At 36.3% G+C, this 25921-nt stretch overlaps 1 protein-coding gene across 3 annotated transcripts in view; it reads left to right on the top strand.

Annotated features, from left to right (window-relative positions):
- The window catches only part of CNOT6 (CCR4-NOT transcription complex subunit 6), a 58472-nt gene that overhangs the window by 6464 nt on the left and 26087 nt on the right, over positions 1 to 25921 (top strand). For 2 of the 3 annotated variants that reach the window (XM_026686581.2, XM_087955241.1), the window contains exons 2-7: positions 14525 to 14638; positions 19934 to 20120; positions 22001 to 22086; positions 22516 to 22620; positions 22708 to 22776; positions 23615 to 23772. In XM_026686581.2, coding sequence (XP_026542366.1) covers positions 14527 to 14638; positions 19934 to 20120; positions 22001 to 22086; positions 22516 to 22620; positions 22708 to 22776; positions 23615 to 23772 — 717 coding nt within the window. In that variant the 5' untranslated portion in view covers positions 14525 to 14526. Of the gene's footprint in view, positions 1 to 12410; positions 12620 to 14524; positions 14639 to 19933; positions 20121 to 22000; positions 22087 to 22515; positions 22621 to 22707; positions 22777 to 23614; positions 23773 to 25921 lie in introns of those variants that run through there. The other variant, XM_087955242.1, reaches the window with a different exon arrangement.

Genomic DNA, 25921 nt, shown 5'->3' with positions numbered 1-25921 from the left:
TTAAAAGTCATATTGTAGTTTATCCAAGAATTCTTGCATTTTGGTGAAGTCTTCTTAAAGACCAAGTACTTTTCTGTAAGATTAATTTATTTCAGTCAATGATCAATCCAAATTTTTAAAAATGGTAAAGAGAAAGGATGCAATAAAACCAAGTGCACAAATAAGTTATGAGTAAGCAAGTGATACAATAGTGCATATTATTAAACTAAAATTCTTGAATAAAAATAGTATCTCAATCAAAAAGGGGAGTAAACATTCAATTTATAAAATAATTAGACCAAAAGGCATAAATCATCCTATTAAAATTTATAAATTGAATATAAATCACAGCACCTATGAGAATTATAAGATACAAATATAAAAGTAATTACTAACATATGTTCCAGGCCGATTGTTTATGCACATGCAGGGCTATAACACAAAATTTAGTTACAAGTACACTTTGGTTGGTATTTTCATATCTATATATTTTTTCAGTTCTTTGTTTAATCTTCATTAACATTTTTATTGAGTTATAAAGTAATGTAAAATACAAAGTAAATAGGAAAGCAGTGGGGAGGGAAAGGGGAAGGAGAAGTGAGGAAAGATTAAAAAAAGAAAAAAAGTGTTGACTTCTGACTGTTACTCTCTCTGTACTTTTGTTTCCACATAGAGACTGCTTCTGAACTTTGTGCTTGATGTGGAGAAGAATGAAACTCTGACTTTGGGTTTTACTAATTAGACTGACAGATCTTTATAGAAATGGCTTGTTCATATTATTATGAAAAAGCAAAAAGTTGAGATTTGATATTAATGCCTTTTTACTGTAACAGGGACTTTTCATATCTAACTGAAAAAAACTGTCTTAAAATTCCTCAGGCCAATCTGGAACATAGGATGAGGGAGGAAAGATTAGACTTATTTGAATATCACAGTATAATTGGGTTCAATTGAATCCTCATCAAAGGGTAGATTCAGCTAGGCATATCATTTTATTAAATTTCCCATGTAAAGCTGGAGAGGGAAGGCTGTTGAATTTGGCTCTTAAAAAGAACTTTAATTGTGATGGGGAGATTAATGAATTTATATAATTGGCTGGCTTCCCTCTGGAATAATTAAACTGAATTTATATAGATTTAGGAATAAGACTTTTCTTATTCTGATAATCAATGTCTAGGAGCCATTCTCTAATTACTTCCTTAGTCTGAATAAATTCAAAAAAGCTGTGAGAACTTGAAAGAAAAGCCATAGGAAGGGAAGGTTTTTAACCATGTAGTTTATCAGATAGGATGGATGGAATCAATGGAAGCCACTGGAATATAGTGCTACTGGACCCAGTAATTAATAATGAATAACCAAGCTCTTAACCTACTTTTGGATATGCATTTTGAGACATGGAACAAAATTCTGATCAACTTAGTTTGCACCATTTCCATTTACCTATAATTTGGGTAAGGACTTAGCTGGGAACCATAAAGCAGCTGAGCCAAACATTTAGCTGGTAATAGTTTTAAAGCCACAGGGATACCTTCTTTGTCTTTAGTGTGAAAGAACTTTAGAATGGCTAAATATTCACTCCATGACCCCATGTCTTGAAGATCAAACCTAAGTATTCCAAAAACATTCTCCTGCTCAGTCTCTTAAATTAGGAGAGACTCCTAAATGTTTTAGCAAAGACTGTTATTTTGGTCTTGTAGCAGTTAATCAGAAGTTGATGCAGTTGCACACTAAGGTGTTAAGAGTGTGGTTAAGGCCAGCTGCAGGAAATAATGACTGCATCATTTGCACGAAGTAATAGAGACATTCACATGTACAATTCTGGGGGGATGAAAGTTTGGGTCTTAGAGTTCCTTAGCAGTGAGTTTATGATACATTAAATAGGGTAGGCACAATGATACATCCACGGCCAACATTTCTGTGTGCTGAAATTGGCTTAAATGGTAGATCCTGAATGTCATAGCATACTCTCCAGTCAGTATATAATCACTTTGAGAAACAGTAATCCTAAGTACCGTGTTTCTCATATAATAAGGCCGGGTCTTATTTTTTTTTGAGCCCCGAAAAAATGGCTAGGCTGTCTTTTCGGGGGTGACTTAATTCCCCCCACCCTTGCATCTTTGGGTGGGCAGGTGGCTGGCTTGGATGTTGACCTCAGCGTTGGTGGGGCACTTCATATCGGGGTCAACGCAGGCAGCACCATATTCGGGTGTGCAACAAAGTACTTCCTAACGGCAAGCCCCCACCATTCCCCCATTTTGCATGTTTTAATATAGGCCTTAATTTGGGGGAGGGGCTTAATTTCATTTCATGCCTATAAAATATGCTGGGACTTCCTATTGGGGGAGGCTGTATTGTTGGAGAAACAGGGTAGTACCAAAACATTTGCCCATAGGATGGGCCTTGAGTTTTGCCCATAGGAGGGGCCTTGAAATCAAATCAGATGCCAATTTAAAATCAGCAAATGTCAATCCATGAAAAACCAGATCCACATGTAGACAGTTCAATAAAGAGTACTTTATTGCTCGTGTCTATTTTACAGGAATCTTCCTGGGCTGATGATTTGTACCTGGACCAGACTACATAAAGTTCAATGGCATTCAAGGGATGGTGGTGTCAGACCTTGCCCTCTTGACCTACATAAAGATTCCAGACTAATTTCTGGCTTGACTCCTAATCTCCAAATAGATATTTGTGCATTTGAATATTTGAAACAATTTACAAGCACTGAATAGAGCTCTTTAGCCATCATATACTCATGATCAAACCATCTCCTAGTTCAGTGATGGCTAACCTTTTGTTATCGTGTGCCAAAAGTGTGTGCGTGCACGTGAATACGTTCATGTGCCTGTACCTATAATGCAATGTGTGTGTGACCCCCCCACACACACATGCGCTTGGAACCCCCCTGCGCACCATGTGCCTCTGCATGCATGGCAGATACCCAACAATCAGCTGGTTGGCAGGAGGCATGCACGCATGCGCAGTGGACTTGATCTGGGGAAAGAGCTTGCATGGTGGCAGAGATGGCTCTGCGTGCCATTTCTGACATGCGTGCCATAGGTTTGCCATCATGGTCCTAGTTCTATAATTTATAATTGTTTTAGACCTGTTTTGCAGGTCTGATGAAAACTAGTTTTCAAGTAGAATTTATCGAAGTTCCATGTAACTTCTTCATCTCTGGAACTCTCTGTACTCCAGTGCTCTCCTACCCATAGAAATAAAAGCACAAACTTTATATGTCAAATGGAATAGAAAAGTTTTTCTTTTTAGGAATCTCCTATATAGACATATTCCTTGTGCTTTTTCAGTGGGTTGACTCCTTCTTATGACGTCATTTAGCTGAGTCTTTACTAAGATACAAAAGCCAGCCCTCGGAAGAGACCCCAGCTTTTGACTCAGCTCCTTTCAGTCAGTAGTTGTGTCTCTGAAAGCTTCTGTTAGATAACACTCACCAGCAATCTTCAGTACCATTTTTCCTCGTTTCAAGCAAGGTTGGGAGCAGCGTTGCCAGAGCGCTGTTCAGGCAAGTTGGGCAGTGTCTGTAGACCTCCCCCACACCTGTGGTTTGAGCGGTCGTAAAAAGCGATCGGCAAACTGATACCAGCATCAGCCAGCTGATTGTGTGGCCAGAGGCTGCCCTTTCCTTTGCTGACTTCACTCGGGGCTCTTTATAGCCTAAGGAGAAATTCTTCGACCTCGGAGCCTGTTTCCCATAGTCAGTGGCCATCTTGGATTGAAGCCTTCCATCACGAGGTGAGCGGCCATTTTGTAAGCCCGGGGGCCAATTTATACCCTAAGGGGCTTAATACAAAAAATTTACAAACAGTTTCTTTCCATCGTAAGAGCCTTTATTCTTCAAATGGAGCAAGAGGCAGAGTTTCCCCCCTCCCAGTGGAACAGTCTCTTAAGCCAATAAGAGAAAAAGTTGTAGGCAACGCACCCAATCAGTCCAGAGGGAGGTGGCTGTTAAAATCAGAGCTAAGGCTCTAGCCCCTAAGAAGGCAACTCAGGCTGAGTTGAGGGCAGAAAAGCGCAATGCAGCCCTAGAGAGGCAGTTCAACAGAAGGGAGTGCAACTACAGCATGTTTCAGGTGACACCTTTGGGCCCCAGCCAAGCCCTCCCAGGGGAGGAGAAGTTATCTATGAGCCTGTCTCCTGAGGCTTTTGCAGTATAATGATCCTCAGGATCTAAGCAGATCTGGGCCTTATTTCCAACAGGCTTCTGGGCCCTATGCTCCTCCCCCTCCTCCTTAGTATAGACTCAGCTAAATGATGTCATAGGAAGGAGGCAACCCATCCTGGGCTCTCTCGCAGCATAGATAGAAAGGGCGTTCAGGGTAACTTCTACCAACGCCCATTCCTTCCAATATTCCGATTGGAAATGTGAGAACTGGTATGACATAATGATTAATGTGCTGGATGAAGAGTATAAAGACACAGGTTCTAATCCTCCCTTAGGCATGGAAGCCAGCTGGATGACCTTGGCATAGTCAGCCCCTCTCATCCCAATCAATGCCAGGCACTGCATTAAGCTGGCTGAATCAAAATCCCTCACTGCACCATGCATGGATAAGCTTCACCGAAAGAACTAGATGGGCACAATGCAAGTCAAGCAATCTGTGCAACCAAGCAAAAGAAACACACTAAGAAGAACAACAACCCTGTTTTGATTGGAAGAATTTCTTATATATTAACACTTTTAAAGACTGAGAATGCAGTCAGTGTATGTAAAATGATATGCTTATTGTCCTTGTAGTACAGGTGAAACTCGAAAAATTAGAATATCGTGCAAAAGTTCATTTATTTCAGTAATGCAGCTTAAAAGGTGAAACTAATATATGAGATAGACTCATTGCATGCAAAGCAAGATAGTTCAAGCCATGATTTGTCATAATTGAGATGATTATGGCTTACATATCATGAAAACCCCAAATCCACAATGTCAGAAAATTAGAATATTGTGAAAAAGTTTAATATTCTAGGCTCAAAGTGTCCCACTCTAATCAGCTAATTAAGCCATAACACCTGCAAAAGGTTCCTGAGCCTTTAAATGGTCTCTCAGTCTGGTTCTGTAGGAATCACAATCATGGGAAAGACTGCTGACCTGACAGTTGTGCAGAAAACCATCACTGACACCCTCCCTAAGGAGAGGAAAGCCTCAAAAGGTAATTGCAAAAGAAGTTGGATGTTCCTAAAGTGCTGTATCAAAGCACATTAATAGAAAGATATGTGGAAGGGGAAAGTGTGGAAGAAAAAGGTGCACAAGCAGCAGGGATGACTGCAGCCTGGAGAGGATTGTCAGGAAAAGGCCATTCAAAAGTGTTGGGGACTTTCACAAGGAGTGGACTGAGGCTGGAGTCAGTGCATCAAGAGCCACCACACACAGACAGATCCTGGACATGGGCTTCAAATGTCATATTCCTCTTGTCAAGCCTCTCCTGAACAACAAACAACGTCAGAAGCGTCTTACCTGGGCTAAAGAAAAACAGAACTGGTCTGTTGCTCAGTGGTCCAAAGTCCTCTTTTCTGATGAGAGCAGCTTTTGCATCTCATTTGGAAACCAAGGACCCAGAGTCTGGAGGAAGAATTGAAAGGCACACACTGCAAGATGCTTGAAGTCCAGTTTGAAGTTTCCACAGTCTGTGTTGATTTGGGGAGCCATGTCATCTGCTGGTGTTGGTCCACTGTGCTTCATTAAGTCCAGAGTCAATGCAGCCATCTACCAAGAGATTTTGGAGCACTTCATACTTCCTTCCGCAGACGAGCTTTATGGGGATGCTGACTTCATTTTCTAGCAGGACTTGGCACCTGCCCACACTGCCAAAACCTGGTTCAAAGATGTGGGATTACTGTGCTTGATTGGCCAGCAAACTCGCTTGACTTGAACCCCATAGAGAATCTATGGGGCATTGCCAAGAGAAAGATGAGAGACCTGAGACCGAACAATGCAGAAAAGCTGCAGGCCGCTATTGACGCATCCTGGTTTTCCATAACACCTCAGCAGTGCCACAGGCTGATAGCTTCCATGCCATGCCGCATTGAGGCAGTAATTGCTGCAAAAGGGGCCCAAACCAAGTACTGAGTACATATGCATGCTTATACTTTTCAGAGCTCCGATATTGTTCTATGTATAATCCTTGTTTTATTGATTGCATGTAATATTCTAATTTTCTGAGATTGTGGATTTGGGGTTTTCATGAGCTGTAAGCCATAATCATCACAATTATGACAAATCATGGCTTGAACTATCTTGCTTTGCATGTAATGAGTCTATCTCATATATTAGTTTCACCTTTTAAGTTGCATTAACTGAAATAAATGAACTTTTGCACGATATTCTAATTTTTCTAGTTTCACCTGTATACTTTTTGTGATATGGAAAATGATAAGAAACTTATAATAGTTAAAAATCATATATGCCATATAATGACTGACCCAAAGGGGCTAATTCTTGTTTCACCCCGTGTTCTTTGTACTGTTGGCATATATGCATTATTGATTTCAGCTCTCAACCTCTGACTAGGCTACTGTATGATCTGATTGATATGTCTTGGATTGGTTGACCTATTGATCTAAAGTGTAATAGATCAATTCAACTTATCACTTGTTTGGTATTTCCACCTTTCTTGTTGACTGTTCTCCCAAGTGACCTGGTGAAATTTAAAGTTAAAAATGACAGGAGGAGCTTTATGGTTCCTAGAGAACCATTGTTTTTCTTTTATCACTACCTCTTCTAGGCAGGCTGCCTGATGCATCATACTGAGTTCATGCATCATGCTAAGTTATATGGTGGTTTGCTAGTTTTTGGCTTCTGTTATTGTGTGAAGCTTTTGACTAGATTTACATATGCAAAGCATACTTTGCCTAACCATGATTTAATATATAAGCCAAAGCTGTGAAGGTTATTGTTAAGCAATACATTACATTTTACCAACAATGAGGTTCACATATCATGCTAAACTAGGATAACTTACAGCCCAACATGCTGTGCAAATCAGATTGTTGCTTAAGGCATTCTGTATCACCTTCATTTCCTAATGTTGCTTGCCTTGGATCCAGCTCATGGTCCTATTACTTCTTCCACATCTTAGTGATCCAATTCATTTTTCTTCAGTCATTACCAATATCAATATCTACATTGTTTTAAGTATTTTATCTAGAATAATGCAATCTCCTTCTCACAAATGAGATCATTAAGTGAATGAATTATAAGGTTCATAACAATTAACTGGATTTTAACTCTAAGGGCTAAAAAGAAAAGGAAGTATAACATAATTTTAAATTGTATTACATTAATAGGCTTTATTGTAAAAATAGTTCACTCCAGCGATTGAACTCCAATTCTTGAAAATGTTAGAGATGGGAATCTTGACTTTCAAATATTTGAGTATATTTTTTATTTTCTAAAAAGGCTTCACTTACTTCACCAATAAATATGAATTATTTGAAAATCTTTGGTGTTTAGCAGTAAAAATGGTAGGAATTCAAATATTCTGCCTTAAGTAGTTAAACCAGTGCAAATAAGTTCTTAAGATTTCCAGTTTTTAGCAGATTGGCCCAAATTTTTTTTGTTCCAAATAAGAACATTACTCTGGTTGGATTTTTTCTTGTTCTTCTTAATGTGGTTTGCAACTCCCAGTGATCAGCCATATGCGGTTTCCAATGTGGATTGGACTGGGAGTACTGCAGATCTAACATCAGGGGGTGTAAAATCCAGAGAAGTGTGAAATTTCTTTAATATTCTGGCACACTTTTACTGGTAAATATTGTGCAAATTTGGAAACTTTACATCGATTGGGAGATAGGACTTCAGTGACAAAATCTAATCATAGAATACTGTAAATATACCTAAGGTACCAAGAAGCTAGGCCTGCACTTTTAGAGGCTTGACGCTCCTCATTCTTTTTATTCAAAACAAATAAGTATTTTGCAAAAATATCTTTTAAAACATTAATTCCAGGCTATTATATGGTATAACATTTCCAGTGTCCATATGATGTTTAGAAAGATAATTCCTTTTCAGGAAGCTAGTGCTCTAATAGGATTCTGTTTGGACTTACTGAAGTGAAAAAATAATAAGAGCTTTATGATAGCACATAAGAATCACTTTCATAAAAAGTTAATGGGTGCTAAACATCTAATGTCTCAATCACTTGTATCTATTTTTAAAATTGAAGATAGCTAGGAATTTGCTGACCTGTTTGAATGAGCTCTTTGTTTCTCTTAGCAAGCTATATTGTATTCTCTATATTGTAGTTTGGAATTTAGTATTTACATCTGAAATCTAGTTTTTGCTGACATAGAGGTAATTTATTTAAAATACAGTGGTTGCATATTTTAAAGATATTTCTGAATGCAACTTTCACCAAACTGGAATTGTCATACTCTTGGGACTGCAATGCCCAGAATTAAGAGTATTTTTAATCAGTCATGATTTATTATAATATAAAATAATTTTTGGTGCATTGAATTACATGTACCCTGGTAGCAATTAATCTTTTTTATGCTTTTGATACTGTGATTGCAATATGATTTGTTTTTTTGTGTACTCCTGGCTTGTGAGCTTTCAAAAGCTAATATGGTATGACTTGTTTTTTTCTGTTATTTTTGAATTACTCATCCATTTTAGGCAAATATAATTAGGCAATTAAAGTTAAATTCACCTCATTGTTTACTGAATATCTAGCTATGGCTGAGACCTTATTAAATTGACTGAATTCATGAAACATAGGCCATTAATAATACTATTAACTTTATAGTGAGAATTTTTAATATTTCTTCCATGTAATATAGATCTACCAGGAATTGTTGATTGTTTAGAATATACAGTATAAACAACTGAATAAATAGTACTGTAATGTGTAAATATATAAACCTAAAACATAATTGGAGATTCAAGTACTTGAGTTTTTAGTAGCTCAATACGTAAAGGGAAGTATTCATTTAACCACATTTTGTGAACTTTCCTATATATTTTGTAGATCAGAAATGTGGAATCGTGTTAAAAAAACTTCACCTGAGTATATGGAGGAATCTTGCTTGTAGAACATATCTAGAAATCATGATGATCTGGAATCATTCAGTAAGTTACAAAATTGAGTAAAGGAAGAAAAAAGATTAAAATTAGGCAGAAAATGAAAGATACAAAACTTATTTGGCCACCTTAATATGGTTGTTTAATCATGTTTACGGATACATGATTTATAAAGTCTGAAATGAAATGGAAAAGGGAATTTGCTTATGTCTTGTAACAAATAATCCACAAATGTCTATCAGTCTTCAATAACCTGTAGATTTTTAAGCCAGGCTTAAAATGCATAGCTTCATTTCCCCCCCAGATGATACTGTTAAAGAAATGCATAAATATATAGATAATTAATGTTGTTCAGTGTTCAAAAGTCAAACTTGCAACAGACACTACAAACTACAGATTTGTACAGGAAGTCCTACAAATGAACTAATCAGTCTATTTTGCTTTCTTTTAGGATGGAAAGTAAGAGAGTTGTGAGGAAATTAGACTTGTAGTCTTGGATTTAATTAGTTTCTTTTTGTTTCTTTGAAACAGCATTGTTCTGTACAAAGGAATCGTATCACTAATGTTACATTCCATATCATTTCCAAATCACATTGCTTAACCAGTCAATATTAGTGAAATATTACAGAAGTAAACATGCAAATTGATAAAATCTGAATCAAAATTATGTCACATGATTTCACTATGTATCAAATAATTGTGGACTATGCAAATATAGGCCAATTAAAGAAGCATCAGCTGCTCTGACCATATTTTGGCTAATGAATCTAAATGGTCCCTTTTTTATTTGTCTTAAAAATTAAAATCTTGTAAATCTTGTTTGCTGCAGCTATTTTTACTGCTTCTATATTAGGTATTTTGCACCCAATTTAGATAAACTTGTCTTCGTATTTATTAAATTTAAAACAGAGTCTACTAATTGCATAAATGCTAGGTGCTTAAAAGACAACTTTTCAATCTATGTGTATGTTTTTTTGGTGTAATTTTTTTGGCATGGACAACCTTCTATTGTTGAGCCCCAGACACTCAAATTAAGCCTTGTTTGTTAAGGTTTTGATCCAGTGAATCATAAGCATAGGAGAATGGCCTGTAATTCTTGCTGTGAAGCCTCCCAGGGCAGGTTATCCTCTGTGCTCGTTGTAGTGGTTTCTTGAGGTTGATAGCATTGGTCATATCAAACAACACTGAAAAAGTGATTTATGACCATTTTTCACAGTTACTTTTCCAGAATTTCCATGGTTCTATGATCAAAATTCAGATGCTTATGACACTTGCCCAAGGTCATGTGATCCTCTTTTGCAACCTTCTGACAAGCAAAATCAATGGGGAAGCCACAGTCATTTAACAACCTTGTTACTAACTGCAGTAAGTCGCTGAACAACTGTGGCAAGAGAAGTCATAACATGGGGCAAAACTCACTTAAAAAGTATCTTCACTTAACAGCAGAAATGATGGACTCAATTATGGTCGTAAGTCTACTACCTGTAAATACATTTACAGAAGGCTTTTGATTTCTGGAGGCTTTCCTGAATTCACATTTGCAATTTCTCCTTTTTGTTTATGACCCCTTTATCTCCGAAGTTCTTCCAAAGGGTTTTGAAATGCTCTGTAGCAAATTTATAGAAACACAGGGGCTACAGAAGAAAAGAAAATCGGGGGAAAATTATTTCTTCTTTCACTTAGAGAAATTTGAACTGATTCATAGATCTTTAATCTATTGACACAGTTAGGTATGAATGTTTTATTTTTCAAACTTCAGGATTTGTTTTATTATAAACTAGTTGATTTATCTTTTACTTTATATGCCTGAGAAAATGGAAAATGAAACAGAGTTATAAAAGTAAAATTCTAGTGTACAAAGACAGCATACAAAACTTCTAGCAGTGTCTGAGATTTTCCCCATTTCAGGATCTATGTGTTATTCAGTGTGATGTGGATAGTAAGGAATGACAGATAGCTATAACAGTCTTTCCTCCTCTTTTTAAAGAAGGTTAACTGGAAAAAGCAACAGCTAGGAGCAGTACAAGGCAGGCTTCTATACCTTTACCTGTGTACAGAAAATTAAATTTAACAGCAGAATAATTGCTATTACTTTTTCATCTGATTAAAAGTACAGAGATCTTTAACTATGTTTGTACTTAGGCATTTTAAAAAAAGGAAATATAGTATTAGGCCTGTCAGAATATGTATCAGATTTAGCGAATTAGCTGAAAAATGGGATAAATTGATAGATGCAAGAATTTAAATTTTATTCTGTCACTTGTTTTACTTGTGGATACAAGTTACACTGACCAGAACAAAAGCCTTTTCCTTTTTTACACATCTGTACCAGGATTTATATTTGTCCCACAATTTAGATTGACCCAGATTAGATCAATTTGCATCTGAGAATGTAGGCATCTTCTAGAATGTAAGGGTAACTGTATTCCATATGGACTTGATATCTGAAAAAGAAGTTGAGAATACCCTAGAGAATAAATTCTGATTTATGCAGCAACATTTTACATAACTGCTGTAAATAAGGTCATTGAATATATTAGGATGGATTTTTGACTTGACTATTTTTTTAAAATTATCTGAGCCTTTTAGAAGGAAGCCTTTATCTAAAATCTCTATAGGAATGCAAACTGCTATCGTAATTAATAATATATACCAATTATCATATCTTTTTCTTATCTATACTCTGTTTAGTTTGAGCAGAAGTCAAAGAAGCAAATGTACAAATCTGTAAGATCTTAGAATTAAAATTTAATATTATCTACAAAGCACTCTGAGGTAATAAATTTAACTAGCAGTAGGCTTTGTCTCATACCACACCCTAGCATTCTTTGTGAACTTTTTATGCTGCTTCAGAAAAAGTAAGCCAACAAAGGGTACCTGGAAAGCTACTTATAGTTGTGTTTTCCCTCTCCCACCCTCCACCCCTCCTCTCCTTCCCTCCCTCCATCCCCCCCCCTCTCTCACACACACACTACACAGTAGTGCAAAATTTAAATTGAAGGAAACAAATAGCAACTGATTTCGATTTGCTATTTATATATTGCAGCAATAATATGAATATGCCAGAAGTTTTTTTTACTAGTTTGCCTAATGCAGGAGATTTTTACTTAAGGAGACCTTCAGCCATTCTGCTGCACCCTTTAGCTTTGTTTGTTAAGGCAGTTGTAAAATAGAAACAAAAGAGGACAAACTGCTTTATTCTGCAAGCAGTGAAAGGAAATTCCCTTTTTCAGAAGTGTATTTTCACAGTTTGAGCTGTAAAGAATTCAAAAATAGCACTAAGGATTGGCAGGACAGTTGGAAGAAAGGACAAAGAAAGATAAAAAACACAAATACAGAAAATATAGAATCGCAAAATTTATTTTTCTTCCTAGTACAGTAATCTGACTTTTTTCAGATTAACTAACTGTTGATTCATTGGTTGAAACTGGAATTGACCAATCAGCTTGTTGCCTGAGTCTGATGTCATGGGCTGGGAGACAATGACTGGCCCAAAGTCATCCAGGCATCTTTCTTGCCTAAGGCGGGACTAGAACTCAACAGTCTCCTGATTTTTAGCCTGGTGCCTTAACCGGTAGACCAAATCGACTCCCTGAATCACAAAATGTAAGTAACATTGCAAATTAGATAAATGAATCAATACATTACCGTAGGCTTTTAATAACCTTCAATATGCATTTGAATTTTGGAACAATTTTTTTCTTACCACAATGAAGGAACAACCTATCATAAATTATCTATAGGGCAGAACTTCTTCATAATCTGTAATTCATCAAACCCAGTCAAATATTAAGGCCTGGTAGTGCCAGCTCCTATTTTTTGCAATCGCAGACAGCTAATGCGTTGTAATAGGTTTAGCAAGCCCCTGATGAGGCACAGGATATGTCTGGGAGTCTGTGTTCTGTTTGATGCATCACAGCAGGCCTATGTTAAGAATGACATTAAAACTAGCAGGATTAAGGAAATGAATTTAATATTGGTGTTAACTCTGAAGCAGAATGCATTAATTAACAAAAGAAATAGAGTACATAGGCAGCACTAGAAATAACATATCATTTATTTTGCCAATGATTTTGACTACTCTGGATCAGATCTTTTGTCATTTCAGTGAAAATTGTCCTTCATTCTGGGCTTTCTGAAATTTTTCCTTGTTGTGGTGCACATAGTGCTAAAGGATTTAAGAGCAGGCCCTACCTTGAATTCTTTTAGCACTTATATAATATATGAGAGTGTTTCATTTTCTGTCTAAACTGAATGCTCTCAGACATGTAGCCTTGCTAAGAAGACTTATTGTCATTGATTTATAAAGGTATGTTTAAAAACATTTTTAGTTTGGTATTCTTTCGTAGAAAGAGATTCTTCTGTTAGAATTCATGAGATCAGCTTCAAAGTGGCCACTAAATCAAGTGGGTACTTTGAAATACAGAAATGATTGTGTGTGACTTGAAAGATATAATACAGCATATATTTTCTTTCTGTATAGAGTTGGAAAGAACAGCTTGAATCTGTTTTTCTTAGGAGGTGTGTCAGACATCTAAGAAAATACCTTAAATTTTTCCATTTCAAAAAAACATAAAATAGTGACTTGGAGACACTTATTAATTATAAACCTTAGCAATTTTTTTTTAGTTTAGTTTGGTTTGGTTTATAAAATGCAAAGCTCAGAGTTCTTTATCCTCTTAACTCTCCATGGCTGATTTTACTGTTGGAACCTTGGTCTCTGAAAGTTTTTTATAAAGAATTTGCAGAAATATTTGTTACCATGTACTTACACTGTTAGTAGGAATATATTAATGACACTAAATAAGATTGTCCACTGTTGTTAAAGATCTATTTCACCTCAAACCCACATTTTGACAAATTAAATAATAAGACAAAGCAAAATGAAAACATTTGAAAAGCAAACTAATGAAAACAATAGCATTAAATAGCACAAACGAATGTAAAATACTATATCCATATTGATATCTACGGGGGGTGGTGGTCTTGCATGTGTCTTACAAGATTTTTAACTTGTTGTTGAGCTTATCTTCATTACTTTATTTCTTAGGTCTTACATTTTATTAATTTCAAGTGTAACATTTTAAAAGATCAAGAACGTTTATTTTTCATTGTACACTAGAAATCGTTATATTATGAATTTGATGTGTGATGACACCCCTTTTTTGCAGCTTTCAGCAACAAAGAAACTGACGGTCAATGGGCTGGGAAGAAACAGATAAATGTGGAATGTATTAGACTGGAAAATATGTCAAATTATTAAATTAGTAGGTTTGATGGCAATTTTCAATGTAACTTTTGTAATTGATTTATATGGAACATTAGCTGTTATCTGTACATTGTTATGACTGATGATTGATTTCCTGACTGAAAATAATAGCGATCATTGCCTTAATGTAAACAACATGGAATGACCCTGTCACATGCCACATGCTTCTGAAATACTTCTCACAAGGTTTGTTTTTCTATAAACAGTTTGAATTCAACACTATACTTCTTTTTTTTTTTCAGGAATGCCCAAAGAAAAGTACGAACCACCTGATCCACGGAGGATGTACACAATTATGTCCTCAGAAGAAGCAGCCAATGGGAAAAAATCACACTGGGCAGAGTTGGAAATAAGCGGTAAGAGAAAAAAATTGTGTCTATGGCAAAAAAGTGATTTTGGATTAATTATTGACAAGGCTGACCTTTTCATTATAACTTCAGTTATAAACATTCTATTAAAATTTAATCTAGTTCAAAATGAATGTAGTATGCTGATATTAATTTCAAACTTGGAACTAGATTCTTCACTTGGATTAAAACCGGCTACTGTACTTTGTTAAAAAATACCAGTAATCCTCAACTTATGGCCATTAGTTACAGTAGCACTGAACGTAAAGACTTACAATTGGTCCCCAAAGTTTTAGCCATTGCAGTGTCCCAGGGTCATGTGATCAGCATTCAGACACTTGTCAGCCTTCCCACGCTTATGACCACCGGTTCTCTTCAGCTTCCCCATCTGCCTCTATTCCCCCCCATTTAGGCCCTTTTAACACCCTGCACTCTATGGTCCCTGATGCCCTACCTGACTTTTTCCACCACCACCCCTCAAAAAATGCTGACTAAGCTTGTCTCATCTGTCCCTTTGCAAGGCAGTTGCTGGCTGCATGAGACTTTCTTCAGTAGATTACACAAGGTAGTTTCTTTGCAAGATCTGGGGAAGATGTCCTCCTGTGGCCAGCAGCTGCTTTGCAAAGGACCAGCCTGGCCTGGATGCATCTTGTCAGCAGTGGAAAGAAGAGGGCCATAGGTCAGGTAGCATGGTGGAGCACAGGGTTGTAGGAGCCTCAGAGGGCAGGGAGGCAATAGTGTCTGGGATTGGGCTGGGGTAGCTGCGGCGTCATGCTGTGTTGCAGCTCAAAGGCTTTTTGTAACCCCAGGGCCATGGAGTGCCAAGAAATCCCTTCCACTACACTGCTAGACTTGGCTTTGCACTGTGCTGCAGCTCAGGAGCTTCTTGCAACCTGACAGCTGTGGTGGGTCAAAGTGTGCTGCCTGTTGCACTACAGCTTTTCACCACTGGGGCTTCTCAGAGTGTGCTGGACTGGATTGGAGCAATTGAAGCTTCCAGGGGTGGCGCATCTTCACACTGCCCTGGGGTTCAGGGGTCGCATAAAAAGCCACACTGTATCCTTTCCCCAGGCTCTCACTTTCATAGATGCGCATACCCCCACATGCTTTTTTGCTGGCCTCCCTGAGCTCACATTGCACTGCACCATCTCCCATGTCATGCATGGCCTGCACACTCCTTACCTTTGCTTCCTGCTTAATGACCCATGTGTCCAGAGCTGCAATGGCAACTGGGACTTCTGAGATTGCCACATAAGTGATGTAATCACATAATGTCAACACATTATGACCTGATCACTTACTGGAATTTCTGGTTCCAATTTTTCTAAGTCGAGGACTATCTTTATGATTCCAAACCTTATGTATAAAACTTATTGGGGCTTCCATATGGTATTACTATAAAAAAAAACTATGGGTCTGATCCAGTCCTGCTTTGTTCCCTCTCACAGGGGGAACAAAATAGATATTAATGAATGCCTCCATTGTAGTCTTCTGTTACATATATGCTAAAGCAAGAATAAAAATAACTTGTATTGAATGAAAGTGGAAAATTGGAGGAGGATAAGAGAGAAGTGTGTGCTGTGCAAATGGTTTCGTACTGACAGTCTTTGCTTCTAGAAAATTCTGAATCATAAGTGCTTTTGTTCAACGTCTTAGCTAGAGGACAAAGAGAACAGAAAAAGGCATCCCATCTTTGATACTTTATGTTGGCCTTCCCTAATATACATCAGGGAGAGAGAGCCCTGTTCAATCAGATAAATAGGTTATCTAGCAATGACCCATCTGTCTCTTCAGGATATTAAGCTTACAGGACTCCAAGGCTTATGTTTCTGAACATAGATTTTCCATTTTCTTTTATACATTTTTCATTCAATAATTTAATTCCTTTTAAAAAGCAACCAAGTTAGTGAAGAATGCTTTTTTTTTTTTTTTTGCAGAGGGGGGTTGGGTTTCTTCTGATCTTACTGAAAGTCTCTATATCCTATTTTTTTCCACCTTCACAGAAATGCCTTCCATATACTATATACAAATCTTGTACCATTCCAGATATTGTTTAAACACAGCTAGCATCCATCCTCCCTAGCCTTTATAGGAATCGTGGAGATTACTGATGAGTAACTTCTGGAATGCACAAGTTATTTCCTATGCCACTATTTTGCTTCAATTTATTCTAAAAATATGAATAAGTTACCTATCTTTTTTAATGGTTCTTAAATGAATTATAATTTTTCTCTCTCTGTTTATTTCTTTGGATTTATTTCTTTGGATTCTTTGTTTTCATGTCATATCTGGATTTGGCTCTTAATATTTTCTGGATTCCTTTTATCCACAAGGTTATTAGTTATAAAAACATTTTTAAAAAGTGTGTCGAGGAAACTTCCCTTTGCAGAAATCATGTTGGATGTTCTTGAGCTATTGGTTGGTTTTGCATATGTTTAATATTTCTACTTAATATAAAAACCTTTCCCACTAGTTTTCTGGATTAAATATTAAATAATCTGTAATTCTTATATTCACAGTACTTCTATCTTCTAGTAAGAAGATTAGTCTTATTTATTTGTTTTTGTATCAATAATTTTACATTTAAATTCTTCAAGAATTTTTAAGAATGTGCTATATGGACTGAATGTTTTGATTTTCAGTTTAGATATTCAAACTTTTCCTCTGTAAAGATTTAACATTTAACATTTTATTTTCTCATTTGCATTCCATTTATTCTTCTTTATTCATGCTTTCATACTTTTCTAATAAACTGCCTGGCTTTCCAGGGAGATTGGCATTACATTCAGTAATTTTATTTACAGACTCTTATCCAAACACAAATGGTTCTTGACTTTCATAAATTTCCATTCCTAAGCAATACCATTGTTAAGGGAGTTTTGCCCCATTTTATGAGTTACTTGCCACAGTTGTTAAGTGAATCACTGCAGTTGTTAAGTTAGTAACACAGTTATTAAGTGAATCTGGCTTCCCCATTGACTATGCCTGTCAGAAGGTGACAAAAAGTGATCATATGAGCCTGGGACACTACACCCATCATAAATATATACCAGCTGCCAAGCACCTGAATTTTGATCATGTGACCATGGGGATGCTGCAACTGTCATAAGTGTGACAAATGGTCATAGGTCACTTTTTTCAAGCAATTCCAAATGGTCACTAAATGAATGATTGTAAGGCAAGGAGTACCTGTAGAAGGGCTCATTTTGTCAGGGGAAAATAGCATGCAGCAGAACTCTCTGCTTGAGGAAGGGAGAGTGATGATTTTTGCTAATTACAAGTAGTACTTGACTTACGAACACAATTGAGGCCAGAATTTCTGTTGCTAAGTGAGACATTTTTAAGTGAGTTTTGTCCCATTTTAAGACTTTTCTTGCCACATTTGTTAAGTGAATCACTGCAGTTATTGAATTAGTGACACGGTTGTTAAGTGAATCTGGCTCCCCCCCCCATTGACTTTGCTTGTCAGAAAGTTGCAAAAGATGATCACAGGGCCCCATGACTCTGCAACCGTCATAACTATGAACCAGTTATCAAGCATCCAATTGTAAACCACGTGAGCATGGATATGCTGCAAGGGTCATAAGTGTGAGAAATGGTCACAAATGCCTTTTTTCAGGGCCGTTGTAACTTCAAACGGTCACTATAAATGAACTGTTGTAAATCGAGAACTACTTGTATCTGTTTTTGCTGATTACCTCTCCAGTTAGTGCTGAACCTTTTCTTACCCAGCAACAGGATGGAGAGTAATGGTGTTATGCACCCCATCTCCCCTTAGGAGGGGCCACCTCTAGCCAAACATCTCTAGCTAGCAATTGCTGGCGCCACCTTCCATCTATGGAGTATTGGGTTGATATGCCCTTTTTGTACCGTTTCTTTGGGACTCATTAGTTTATCTAAGTGATTGTAATTGAACTCTCATTTCTAATGTTTTCCTTACCTCTATAGTGTGATGAATCAAAGTATCGTTATATCATTATCTCTGACTACTGTGTCATCTTAAGCCAAGTGTTTCTAGTTCTTTTTGGACATTTCAGAGAAACCAATTTGAAAAGCTCAGTGACCTTTTTGATGTTAGCTGCTGGTTGTTATCCAGTGAACTTGACATTCTGATACGGAATATAGAAAGGACCGTCTCAAAGTATAGGCACATACTTGTTACTAGCAAAATAATCAATATACATTCCTTTGGGGACTGGAGTAAATATTCTTTTAGTCTATCCATGTTGGGTGCTGTACTAGTGAATATGTGATATACTCATTTGTAATACAGGTAGTCCTCGACTTACAACTACAATTGAGCCCAACAGTTCTGTTACTGAGTGAAACAGGGCAACTTCCAAAGAGCAACTCTGGGCATCTAATACAGATAGCTCTCAACAAGTTTGTTTTGTAACCTAAGTTACAACGGCACTGAAAAAAGTGAGCATGCCCAGTATCATGTAATCAAAATTCAGATGCTTGGCAAATATTTATGACAGTTGCAGCGTCTCGGGGTCACGTAATCCATTTTTGTCACCTTCTGACCAACAAGGTCAACGGAGAAGTCAGATTTACTCAACAATTGTGTTACTAACTTAAGAACCACGGTGATTCACTTAACAACAAGGAAGTTTGTAAAACGGGGCAAATGTCACTTAACAAAAGTCTTACTTGGCAGCAGAAATATTGGGCTCAATTGTGGTTGCAAATCGAGGACTACCTGTATTTAAACAACAACGCATTCTTTATGGGAAGTCCTCAACTTACAGTCATAATTGAGCACCAAATTTCTGTCACTAAGTGAGACATTTGTTAAGTGAGTTTTTCCCTGTTTTATGACCTTTCCTGCCATGGTTGTTAAGTGAATCACTGCAGTAACCCAGCTGAACCCGTTGCCAAGCTTCTCAATTTTGATCACATGTTCCTGGGGATGCAACTAAGGTCATAAGTGTGAAAAAATGGTCATAAGTCACTTTTTTCAGTGTTGTTGTAACTTTGAACAGTCACTAAATGAACTGTTTTAAGTTGAGGACTACCTGTATTTCCCCCCACCCCCAATTTTTTATTATCTTCTGGGACTGTATTACCTGGGTTTGACATGCCTGCTTTAAATTTTATGCTCAAATTTGCTTTTCTTTGAAATGTTGCTTTGAAGAACTATTTGATCGCTCCAGGCATTGCTGAACTATGGTTCTCAGCAGCCTCAACTAGCATGGCCAGCGGTAAAGGAAGCTAGAACTTAGTAAGATCTGGAGGCTGCTTTGCCTCAACATTTTAGAAGTGGAAGTGATCTAAACCATCCGTATCCTTTTTGTTTTTTAGGGAAAGTCAGAAGCCTGAGTTCATCCTTGTGGTCACTGACTCACTTGACAGCTTTGCATCTCAGTGACAATTCCTTATCCCGTATTCCTTCAGATATTGCCAAGCTTCATAACCTGATTTATTTGGATCTGTCATCTAATAAGATTCGCAGTTTACCAGCTGAACTCGGAAACATGGTGTCACTCAGGTAATTCGATAGTTTAGACTATTGTGGAATCATTTCAGGTTCTGTGTCCTTGGGCATGGTGATTTGGCAGAAAGCTTCCAGTTCAGTTGCTGTGAAAATATACTCTGAATCAAAGCTAAAGTATTTGTATTGTTTTTTTTGTTTTGTTTTTTTTGAGATTTCAGTTTCCCTGTGCTTACTAATCTGTGTTAAACTTAGTGGGTCTGACTCCTTATTAGTTGCAAACTGAAACGTGCTATGAGTTTTTAATTAATAAGACGAATAGTACATTTTATAACTATTAGAAACAATAACATATTTGAAGGGGGAGAGGTAATTAGAGATAAATACTCTGCATATTGATCTCTTCTCCCACTCTTTTGGGCACTTCGGGTTATGCATTGCTTCAATGTTTTCTTGTGAAAACCTCTTCAAATTATCTGTGCTTTCTCAGTTATCTTTACTGATTCACATGTGCACAAATACAGTCCTATCCACTATCTATCCACATAGTACCTAGTTTTGTTTCTTCCTGTTTTATCTTTGGGAGCTGTGTTGTAGATTGCACTATGAGCAGTGAAGTAGTAAATAGCCCTACTTGATTTCAATTAGTTCTACAACAAAACTTTAGATGCAATATATTCCATCAATACTGAGCATATGTATTTTAAATCACTTACAATTTTGTTGTTGCTTAGAATGAATTTATTGGAATACTTGGGATAAAAATGAGTCTAGTCTTTCCCTTTTTCAAACAATACTAGATAACCCTATGATCCGCAGGGTTAATCCTTTGAGAGAAATGTAGGGCAGTGTAACCAAAATGACATTAAATTTTAGGCTGACCATTTTTTTTTTTATCCCAGTGCTGGATGATCCCATGATCATCTAAAAAAAGTATATATCATAAATACAAAAATAATTGCATTGAAAACAAACTTTAATAATAAGTCCTAAAGTTCTTACCAAAACAGGTAAACAGAATGGCCATAGGAGAGCAAAACAGTGGGATTTAGAGTGATGTCCAACTTTCTGCCAGCTTCCTTTGTGTGTGAGAAACTGACAGGGAGCATTGGAAATCACAATTGCATGACCACAGAAATACTGCAATGGCCACAGTTCTGCAAATAAAATTGACCTGAACATTGCAGGCATTTGAATTCCACAGGAGTAATGGGTATTAGATTTTTAAAGCATTCTTTAACTTAGAGGATTTTAGGTACCTTGATATCCTGGACCTTTTTAGCTAACTTGAGGTTACGAACAGATAAATGAAATGAGACTTTTAGTAGTATGTAAATGGATACAAATGATGTTTTTCCTTCAAGAAGAGCAATGGGTGAAATCAGGACTTAAATAATCTGGTTTTGTGTAAAGATCTAATTTACTTCCTTTGAAGTAAGAAATGGTTATGAATTTTATATAGTTTTGAATAAGCATTTTTGAGTTATAATATGTATAATATTCATTGGATTAGTACTAGGAGATCTGGGTTCAAAATCCCACTCAGTCATGAAATCCTCTGAGGTGATCTTAAGCCTGTCATTGTCTTTTGGCTACCATTTAAAAACTATTTAGTGTATTAGCTCCTTAAATCATTTTGATTAGTAATGCTGGCTTAGGAGTTATTGCTTCATTGTTTTACTTTCTTAATAGTGTACTAGGAGTATGTTTAGAACACTAGCAGGTTTGTTTTAATTCATCGTGTTCAGTATTATATTATTAATAATTATATTATGTAGTATCCAATATTCCTAATCCTTATGGTTCAAGCTTCTTGTCTTTTTGGTGTGTGCTTTAATATTATTTCTATTTTTCACTGAAAGGTTTAGTAAATTTGGGTTTAGGTTTAATTAAATAAGTTATCTTACTACTTTTTTTCTTTATGTGACTTACATCAGGGAACTCCATTTAAATAATAACCTGTTACGAGTTCTACCGTTTGAGCTGGGAAAACTATTCCAGTTACAGACTTTGGGTTTGAAAGGTATGCATTTTCCCTTTTATACTTTTTCTCCATTTATCATTTTGTTTTATTTTCAGCAGACATCACATTTTGTCTAATATGAAATAAACAAAGACTAGATTTAAGAACCTTTAAATTATATTCATAAATATCTTTGTACTGCATTCTATTTCTGTTTTAAAATTTCCCCTTTTTAAGGCACTAAATCAGTTTTATTTTTTTTGTCATGCCTGAACAAAAGTAATGCTTGAATCTTTTTTCTCCACCCCACTCCCCTTAGCTGAATCCAGTCTGGTTTACTGATAATTTTATGAAGTGAGAACCTCAGGTTTTCAGTAATGACTTGACTTCTGATATTTTGTGCTGAATTTCCCAGATACTAGCTGTAATAATAAAACACTTAAAACTGTGTTCTTGAGCTTTCATTCTTTTGTCTAAACATTTCTACAGGAAACCCACTTACACAGGACATTCTGAATCTTTATCAGGAACCAGATGGAACAAGAAGGCTACTGAATTATTTGCTTGATAATCTGGCAGGTACTGCAAAAAGAAGTAAGTAGTGCTTTCCAAATACTTATATGCATATTCTTTATCATAAATACTCTTTTATTATTGAGATATTTTTGTTTTCCTCATTAGTTTCAACAGAACAGCCTCCTCCCAGATCTTGGATTATGCTGCAAGAACCAGATAGGACAAGACCAACAGGTAATGGTGAAGTGATCTTTTTAATAGTTTTGTTTGACCAATTTCTTCAAATAGGTTCTTCCATTTTAGAGATGCATATGCATAAAGTAGTTTGAGGCTAATCATGAAACAAAACTTCAATTATTTTAAGTCTGAAATAGGGTAAAAGTATTTAGTAGTATAAACGTTATCTTTTTTCTAGAAAAAAGTTTCTTTAGTTCTTAAGATAGAGTGGGCTTGGGTTGGCTGTTACAAAAACTATTTTGCAAAATTTTGCAGTTTATTCTAAAGATGGTTGTGTGGCAGTACAAATTTAAACGCCAAATGGAGTTAGTGTATGTTTATATGTGTTTCCGATTCAAAAATTGGTGATGTTTAAAAATAACAATTTCACAAAAGCTACTATATAAAGTAATTAATTTAGAAGATTTGATCAACAGTTAGACCAAAACATAGAATCTAATTGAATTCCATAATTTAGTATTTGTTTGTTTGCTTGTTAAATTTATCTCCTGCCTTTCTCACCGTGGTGGAACTACTCTGGGCAGCTTACAACAATAAAAACAGAGAAATAAAAACAAGTATAAACATAACAGTAGCAAAATAATGAAACAATGTAAATACAGTAATGTGAGATTTAAAGATTGGCAGGAGAAGCAGCAATGTGGGGTGGAGGTGAGGTTTGCTATCTGTTTGATATATAGGGATACTTGCTTTTTAAATATAAATTGAAATACAAATTAGAAAAATTATTTAAAAATATATTTATTAGATTAGAACGATAGATTATAAGATTAGATTATTTAATTAGATTATTTATTTATTAAAATAGTCTGAGTGAAACTTTTTTTCTCTCCAGCTCTGTTCTCTGTCATGTGTTACAATGTTCTATGTGATAAATATGCTACTCGGCAGCTATATGGATATTGTCCATCATGGGCACTGAACTGGGAATACAGGAAAAAAGCTATAATGCAGGAAATTTTGAGTTGTAATGCTGATATCATAAGTCTTCAGGTAAGAAAGTGTATTTCCATTTGTAATATGATGACAACCTTTTAAAGCTGTTAATACATAAGTTATAATGCATTTTTGTCGTCTGTAGTATCCCTCACTGCTTTTATCACTAAAATGAGCCCTTAGCTTCTGCTTGTGAACTATTTGAAGGTAACCACAGACAAATGAATAGAGCAATAGTAAACAAGCACAATGAAGCTTAAATATTTTCTACCCCACCCCATAGTGAGAGGCACATGAAAGTCATTTCCTGATTTATCATTCATCTGTTGTGATTCAGTTGTTTTCCCATCTGTTTTAAGGATGGGCTACATGGTCACAGATGATGTGCCAAACTAACAGATGCATTAAAAAAAAAAAGTTGCAGAGCTTCTCTGCTAGGGATTACATGGGCCTTGAAGCAGAAAATAAGAATTAGGGTCAACCCCGCTGGCTAGTGCACCAAGCCAGGGAAATGCTAATTTGTTTTTTGTGTTAAATGTAGCTTGTCATCTCATGAGTTTATATTATATTATAGCTTGTCATCTCATGAGTTTATATTATATTATAGCTTGTCATCTCATGAGTTTAAAGTGTCCATCAAGAGATATAAATTGGATGCTTTCTAAATAGCAATTAAATGGGCAAAAATTGTCAAGATTTCCAACCCTGCCTTTTGGAGTTTCATTTCTCTTCTGTTCTTCAAAAGTGTAGATATTTCATTGTGACCTAGTTTTTTTCTTAACTGTCATGGACAGATTTTATGGACAAATAGGTAATCTAGTATTTTTAATCTTATCTTTTATGTGATGAACTTACCACTAGAATTCTGGCATAAATAGTAACTCTTCTTCATAATACTTCTTTATCTCCTCGTTTATTGAGGAAACTACATACTATAGGTCCCAAGTTTCTTAAGAGCTATTCTTTATTGGTCTGGATTTTTCTGATCTTCTCTGATACTTATTGTCAAAGGGAAATATTTTGCTCTATAAATATAGAAGCTTTTATAGCTGCATATTTTGTATATTCAAGTACTTGATGCATCACTAGCAGTGACCAAATAAAAAATTATTGAAATTGCTAATGTGCTAAACTGAAAAGAATTGCTCAGAATTGAGCTTATGAATTTTAGGGTCTAGCTGCCATTCAACTTGATCTTTTGTAAGTTCAGTGGACTCTAAACTAAATTCTTGATTGGCTGGAGTAACAAAATATATTTTTTTTGTAACGACTATTAGGGCCTACCATGAGATCTTACAAATCCTATGTATTAATTGTTTTTGTATATTATATTGTTCTTCCTTCTCCGATCTTCTAATTTTACTTTTCACTTAAATCGTTATTCTATTGCTGACTGATAGATACCCTTACTTTTTTGAAGCTTTAGACTATTCAATCAGTTACTATTGCAATTAGTTTAATTAGATCTGCACCTGTGTGCTTTAGATAGATAATGTGCTTCATTTCAAGCTCAGTACAAAAGAGACCCATATTAAAGCAGATTGAATTGGAACCTCCTCTTCACGGCAGAGGGTGTCATCTTTGTATTGTTAAATAAACCCCTGAGACATGCAGGCAGCATGCAGAGAACAAAGGGAGCTAATCGCTCATTGACAGTCTTTTTATCAGCACCTAGTTTTAGCAGTTAACAAACATTCAGTTCTTTAACAGAGCAGGCCTACTGTTCCTCTGGAAAGACCAGAAGAAGCCTGGTTACCCAGTACAGATACGTTGTGTGTTCATTATGAAGCATTGTTTTTCTTGTTACAAAAAAATACTTCAAAATTATTGCATTGCAACTTAGCATTGCACTTAATAATTCTCTTACTGGTGTGTTAATTAGGGAAAAAGAGATTGCACAGTACCATAAAATAAACTGTTCTTTTGCCAGCAAGAAATAATGAAAAGCTCACAACCAGACAAAGAAACAGTCACACATATACAGGGCTCAAGTCAAGAAAAATTAAACTAAGCAGAAGCCTAGCAACACAGAAAGATAAGAAAAGGTAGCTTCCGGTTTTGCCAGGCTTCGGTGGCGGCGGGGTTTCGCGATCTCCGCGATCCCTGTTGCGCTAGCCGTCTTGGTGCCTCCAATCCCGATGGGTCTGGAGGATAAGGCTGCCCCGTAGAGGCAGCCGAAAATAGGGGGGACCCGGACAGGGGTTTG

Source organism: Notechis scutatus, chromosome 2, assembly GCF_049901735.1.
Source record: "Notechis scutatus isolate UNSWTSFEM ecotype Mainland chromosome 2, rNotScu1.2, whole genome shotgun sequence".
Lineage (NCBI taxonomy): Eukaryota > Metazoa > Chordata > Lepidosauria > Squamata > Elapidae > Notechis > Notechis scutatus.
Note: the sequence above shows the minus strand (reverse complement) of the source record. Positions and strands in the feature narration are given on the sequence as shown.